The sequence below is a fragment of the Aegilops tauschii genome, chromosome 5 (assembly GCF_002575655.3).
Source record: "Aegilops tauschii subsp. strangulata cultivar AL8/78 chromosome 5, Aet v6.0, whole genome shotgun sequence".
Classification (NCBI taxonomy): Eukaryota; Viridiplantae; Streptophyta; class Magnoliopsida; order Poales; family Poaceae; genus Aegilops; species Aegilops tauschii.
In genome coordinates, this window is record NC_053039.3 from 564,869,931 (window position 1) to 564,876,397 (window position 6,467).

The 6,467-nt window shown below is 50.6% G+C and overlaps 1 protein-coding gene across 1 annotated transcript; it reads right to left on the reverse strand.

The window, feature by feature from the left end:
• Positions 1-287: 287 nt before the first annotated feature.
• Positions 288-5,305, reverse strand: LOC109767031 (probable histidine kinase 2). The gene is made up of 6 exons (XM_073498966.1): positions 5,183-5,305; positions 4,988-5,054; positions 3,836-4,413; positions 2,457-3,527; positions 663-844; positions 288-408 (listed from the first exon to the last, which is right to left on the reverse strand). Exons 1-6 carry the CDS (start codon positions 5,303-5,305, stop codon positions 288-290), a joined length of 2,142 nt encoding a protein of 713 aa, XP_073355067.1.
• Positions 5,306-6,467: the final 1,162 nt, after the last annotated feature.

The window sequence follows — 6,467 nt, forward strand, 5'->3', positions numbered from 1 at the left end:
GGTCTTTTGGGCCCGCTCGTGGCCCGTTTAGGACCGGACCGTACGGTCCAGGACCGGTAGGAAAACTGGCCGGTCCGGGCTGCAATATTCGGCCCGAAGAAATGTCGGTCCGGTCCGGTCTTTCACCGAGCCGCTCGGTCGGACCGAGAAAGCGCAGTCACCGCGGCCGCCGTTCCTCGTCGTCGCGGCCACCTGCATCCTCTGGGTGAACCAACATGTCTCCGAGCTTCCGCTCTCCATCCTTCCTCTCCTCCCCGTGAGTCATATCCTCTTGCCGCCGGTTGCCATCACTGTCGTGCATGCACTGCCGCCGATCTGGAGTTCTCGAACATGGCATCCACCCCAACCGTGGCACCAATTCCTGCGGGTATTGCTGCTGCATGAGCTGAAATCGTGCCATGGCACGAGCTGCGGGTCAAGACGTTTTTCTTGCAACTGAATGGAACGAGAGAATGGCCAGAAACGAGTATTGCGGCCGTGCCATCCAACGTCCACCCGTACGCAGCTATGTTGTCGCTGCATGAGCTGAATCGTGCCATGCCACGAGCTCCCACAACGGCCAGATCTAACTAACCTCAAACTAATCGAAGAGGTGGACATGCACACGTTGCATGGCGAGTGATTTCTGCACTAAAGGAAAACTAAGCAGTAAACATGCACACCGGGCACAAGCTCTGAAGAACTGTGACACGATCTGAACGCTCTGCACCTCGCCGGCGCCACGAGTGAGTACTAGGGGACGATCCCGAACACTCTGAAGGTGAAGCCGCAGCTGTTGTTCGAGGCGTTTATGCACTTCTTCTGGACGAGCGCGAAGACTGTCAGTTAAATACGTGGTGTCAAACTTTCAGAAAATTCAGTTTCGTCAGTTTCAGAAAATTCAGTTCGTCAGTTTCACTCGCGCACGTCGTCCAGTTCGTCACATCACTCGCGCACGTCGCCCAACTCGCCGCTGCACTCGCGCACGTCGTCCAGTTCGTCACATCACTCGCGCACATCGCCCAACTCGCTGCTGCACTCGCGCGCGTCGCCCAACTCGCCGCTGCACCCGCACACATCAACCCTGCCCATTCGGTCCTTTCGGTCCATTCGGTCTGGCCCAGGCTTCGTCGCCGCCGGTCCGGTCCCTGAGATCAGGACCGTCATGTTGCTCGGTCCGGTCCGGCCCGGACCATCGGCGGCCGGTCCAAACGACGGCTCGGACCGGGACCGGACCGGCCTGGACCGTGTCCACCCTGAGTGATGGTCAGCCTATTATAATTGCTAATTGCACTCTGATAACTCATCAGATTAATCTAATCTGTTAGATTTCATTGATTTAGATAATCATACGGTGCTAATTAACAGGTGTACACTTAACGGGTGCACGTAAAAAAGTTCTTATTTGATTGTTTAATAGTAGTGGAGAAGTATCTGGCGCTGATCAGCCATTTGTTCTTGGAAAATGATCGAATTTGACGCGTGTTATGAACTTATGATCGATCTCTGAACTCAGTTTCAGATAAGTTTGAATTAAACCAACCGTTCAGTACTTGGAATGACACACGTACAGGTTGGGTTATGAATATGATGGCTCGAAAAGAAAAACACAGACGTCCAAACGAAATTCGGGGTGTTGGCAGACGACGGTCAGTTCCTTTCAAAGAGGAAAACTTTCTCAACCACGCGTTACAGCTTATCATGCTCTGGTTGCCTCCATCCGTGTTCTTTCATTCCCCGCTAAAAAGGAGTTAATTCATCTTTTTTTTTTGCTGTCCACAGCTAGTCAATGTAAAAGCAACAACGCGGCAGAAATCAGCAAATAACCAGAGCAACTGGAGGCATCTTGTAGTCTTGCATCATATCATAGGAATGCAAATGCAGTGCCCACTCTGACTGACTCCTAAACCAGCCACCAAAACTTTTGCTTTCTATCGCCATCTCGCTCTGCATTGCTCACTCCCTGCCTCTTCCACCACCCGGAACCATCTCACCAACCGCGTTGTTGCTATCTGACCAGTGTGACAGGTCCAGCAAGAAGAGGAAGACGAAGGCGAGGACAATGACAAACGAAGCTGAGGGTTGTGTGGTCTGTTGAGCTGCAACGGAGATTTCCGATTTTGATCATGCCACAACCGGGGAATGAGCAAACGGAACATCATCACTTTTTAATTTCGTTGCAGAGTTCAAGAACGATCTCTGCGATTTTCAGCTTCGGTATGGGCTTTGTCAGGTGAAGGTCCATCCCTGCCAGGATGGCCTCCTGCAGACCCTCTTGCTCGGAATGCGCGGTCAGTGCGATGATCGGGGTGCGGATGCCGTGGTGGCTTTCTTCCTTGGGGATGCGCCTCGTCGCCTCATAGCCATCCATCACCGGCATCTGAATAAGTGAGAATTGAATTGGCAATCATCTATCATCAAATAAACTAAGGATTGGATTGATGTCTGGCGTGTTGTTGCTGGAGAAATGTACGTACCTGGCAATCCATGAAGATCACATCGTAGGGCCTGATCACTGTGTCTACGTGACTCTCTGGGACGCCATTTGCATCCTCTAGAGCTTTTGTGAACATGGCCACAGCCATGGAGCCATCCGTGGCAATATCCACAGCTGCTCCGAGACTGGTCAGCACCTGCTTCTGAAACATCTGCAGAACTGGGGTGTCCTCCGCCAGCAGCACGCGCATGCCCTCCAGTGGCCTGCCGTCTGCTAGTCCAAGGAGCGCCGGCGTCTCGGATGTGATTTCAGGCGCCGCCCGAGAGGTCTGATCCTCCGCTGGCAGTTCTGTCCCGAACTGATACGGATGCTGCTGCTGGAACGGGGAGGCCTGGAGGTCTCTCATGACCTGGAGGAGCTTGTGCAGCCGGGAGCCATGAATGGGCTTGCGTAGATCGAGGTCGCACATCGCCGCCTCCTTGAACCTCCTCAGATCCTGGGAGGGGGTCTTGAGGTCCGTCAGGCAGACGACTCTGCACGGCGCCTGATGCCTGATCCTCGCCAAGCTCGCCGCCTCACGGGCGACCTCGTGGAGCATCCCACTGGAGACGTCTACGATGACGAGCAGGCCGAAGGGATGGGCGTGCCCGCCGTGGTTGCCGGCCATGCCGCCGCTGTTCTGCAGGTGGCGGACCATCTCCTTGGAGCTGAAGCACCGGTCCGTGGTGCAATCAATGTCGCCGCCTCCGACGCCATGCAGCGGCGACATCAAAGCCGCCCTCGAGGGTGAGGCACCGCCGGCGACGCACGCCTTGTCAAGAATCGAGGCGAGGAGCCCGGTGTGTGGGACGGGCCACACCTTCATCCCGACGCTCTCCATCCATGTGTGCAGGATCCGACGGGTCTCGTTGCCGTGGACGAGGAGGACGCAGTGCCCGCCCTTGAAGCAGGCGGGCTCACTGAAGAGCGAGGGCGGCGTCCTCCCTTGCTCGATGTCCTCTTCAACCTCTGGAGTCTCACTGACCTTCAGGAAGACGTTGAAACCGAAGCACGTTCCCGCTTCCCCTGGCTCCTTGTCCATTATGTTGATTTCTCCTCCCATCAGACGAACCTAAGCATACAAAGTAAGTATTAAGTTTCTTGAACTTCTATTGAGTGTTACGTGCAAAGCAACATAAGTTGCCTGAATTTCTCTTAGATACAATAAATTTTCTAAGCATTTGGATTAAGATATAGCCATCTTCATCTCAAGTCACTCTAGAATTTAAACATAACCTCCAATATATGATACAAATTATTATACTTTCTAGTGTGTAAATTAAGGTGATATTTTAGGCAAGTGGCAATTCAAAAGCATAGAAAAGCATTGATGTACTTGGCAGGGTTTTAACCTCCACAAAAAGAATTGAGACCACTTACAAAGGATTGCACGATTCCAAGTCCAAGCCCGGTACCACCATGCCCTTCCTTCACTTGAACATAGTTCTCAAACACAGACTCCCTCTTCTCCTTGGGTATCCCCACACCAGTGTCAACCACCTCAAAATAAAACTCAACCGAATTGGGATCGTTTTGCAAGAACATGCAACCATTATGTTCATTACATTTCTCCCTCCTTCCAAGGAGCCATCGGAAGACCCCACCACGGCGACGGTGGGGGGCAAACCTCGTTGGGGTGCTAATCATGGATCTTCTAATGATTGGGCGGTTGGCCCATGCCCGAAGCATGACGTGGCCTTCGTGTGTGAACTTGATGGCATTGCCCAGTAGGTTGTCAAGGATCTGCTTGACACGCTTGTAGTCACCAATGGTGGCTGTGCATCGAAGCACGGAGAAGTCACAAGGGTCCCAGATTACCTCGATGCCTCTTGACATGCCGATGACATTCGCCAGGTCCATGGATTCCTCAAGCACATCTGTCATCTTGAACTCCACCTCCTCTAGTTGCATCTTCCCGGACTCCACCTTGCCCATATCCAGGATCGTGTTAAGTATATCTGCATGTAGTATACACATGTATATTAGTCATCATATGCTCAGCTAAGAGAGAGAGAGAGAGAGAGAGAGAGAGAGAGAAACTTGTCGTTTTATGCTTTCAAAGACGGCCACAACCAGCACAAGTGGTGCGTCAATGTGACAAAATATTTGCCTTACCACAAAATAGACAGAAAATATTGAAACACAATGTATCTACTGGCTGCTAACATGGTGATATAGGAAAATACTATTTCAACTATCCTAAACTTTAATCTTAAAAAAAAGTTGATTCTTTACCAAACAGAGATGTATTTCTTGGTTATTTTATAAATTATGAGCAAATTTTGTATTCAAAAGGTATAAAAGTTGTCTTGCACATTTTCTACACCTAAAATTATAAACATATTATTTGTGGAAACTTTACTTTTACGACTAAAGTGAAAATTTATATAATAATATGACCACATTTGCTAATTTGCCAAGTGCGGAGTAGATCTAGTACTAAAAGGTGGCGCCAACTATACATGGCATTGTTATGTATGCAATGGTACGTAGGGCCATGGATTTATGGATGCATGGAGCTTGCACACTGACCAAAGAGCTTGTTGGTGCCAACATCCATTTGGTCGAGGTTGTAGGTGAGGTTGGGGTTGTCGTGGGCCTCCAATCGAGAGAGCTCGATGAGCCCGACAACGGCGGCTAGCGAGGAGCGGATGTCATGGCTGGCACGGGCAAAGGCTTGTTCATGCTCTTGCGCTCCGCCTGCTGGGGCGCCTCCTTCTGCCTCACTAGGTCAGCGTCCAGCACCGCCTCCCGCGCACCAGCTCGCCACATCGCCCGTGCCATGAGAATGCACACCATCGCCGCGACCGCCACAACCGTGCACAAGATGCACACCGCGACCACCTCCATCTCCCGGACCTCGGACGCCACGCTTCACCCGCTGAAGCACCAGCGGAATTCCCTGGAGAGCAAGAAGAAGTATGAATGTAAATATTTGTCAGTGCGCCACTATTGCGCTCGAAGCCGTTCGGACTACAAGGAAACAAAATTTTCATGGAGAGCCTAATCTTTGAATCTGCGATGGTATCTCACTATTGGAATAGAAAAAACACTTTGATCTATCCCGTTAATTTGAAACTCTCGAGTTTTTAAGTACCCTTTCCATTTTGAGAAGTTAATGGAATTTTCTGTGAAGATCCCGCAGATACTCCCTCCGTTCCTAAATATAAGTCTTTCTAGAGATTGCACCAAGTGACTACATACAAAGCAAAATGAATGAATCTACACTCTAAAATATGTCTACATACATTCATATGTTGTATTCCATTTGAAATGTCTAAAAAGACTTATATTTAGGAACGGAGGGAGTACTTGCCACCTTAATTTTGAGAAGTTAATGTTCTGGCGCCATTACTTAAGTAAGCTTAATTTTGGTAGAGTGTTGTGTTGTGAAGAAAGAAAAAGGGGCGTCAGCTCTGCGAAGGACAGTTTATAACCCTTAAGTTTCCTTTGGTTCAAATTACGTCCCCGGACTCTGAAAACCGGCCACAATACGCTATTTTTTTTAAATAATACATTTTTTTATTAAATTACAGAAATATTATGCTGAAAAAATAATTTTCAAAAATAATACACCGTCGGCCCGCTGCAGGCCGACTGGACCTAATCGGCCCACAGCAGGCCGATCGGCTTGCTGCTGGCCGACTGCAGGCCCGGCTGGCACGCGGCGGCCTCTGGTTGGGCGGGCCACGTCGCGAGGGGGAGGGAGTGGGCTGTCGGCGTGGGTGCGCCCCTGTCGGCCTACCGCGGGCCGATCGGCCAGCTGCTGGCCGACAGGGTGCTGCCACCTCGCGCGGCTGGCCGGCTGCTGCCTTATCCTGCCCTTCGTCCCTTCTTCTTCTCCCCTTCCTCCCTTCTTCTTCTGTTCTTTTTTGTTCTTACCTTCTCCTCTCTCTACACAAAAATGCCACCAATTTATACACCTAAATGAGCAAGTTTTTCACGATTTTGGCACCGTGAATGGATTCAACTCAGTTAGGGCAGCCAAAAGAGGTCTCGATCTACTGATGGG

Coding starts and splice junctions, on each gene's coding strand:
- LOC109767031 (XM_073498966.1), bottom strand. CDS start 5,305: ATGGAGGTGGTCGCGGTGTGCATCTTGTGCACGGTTGTGGCGGTCGCG. Junction 4,414..4,987: donor TGGCACCAACAAGCTCTTTG/GTCAGTGTGCAA, acceptor TACTACATGCAG/ATATACTTAACACGATCCTG. Junction 409..662: donor TTCTTCAGAGCTTGTGCCCG/GTGTGCATGTTT, acceptor CTTGACCCGCAG/CTCGTGCCATGGCACGATTT.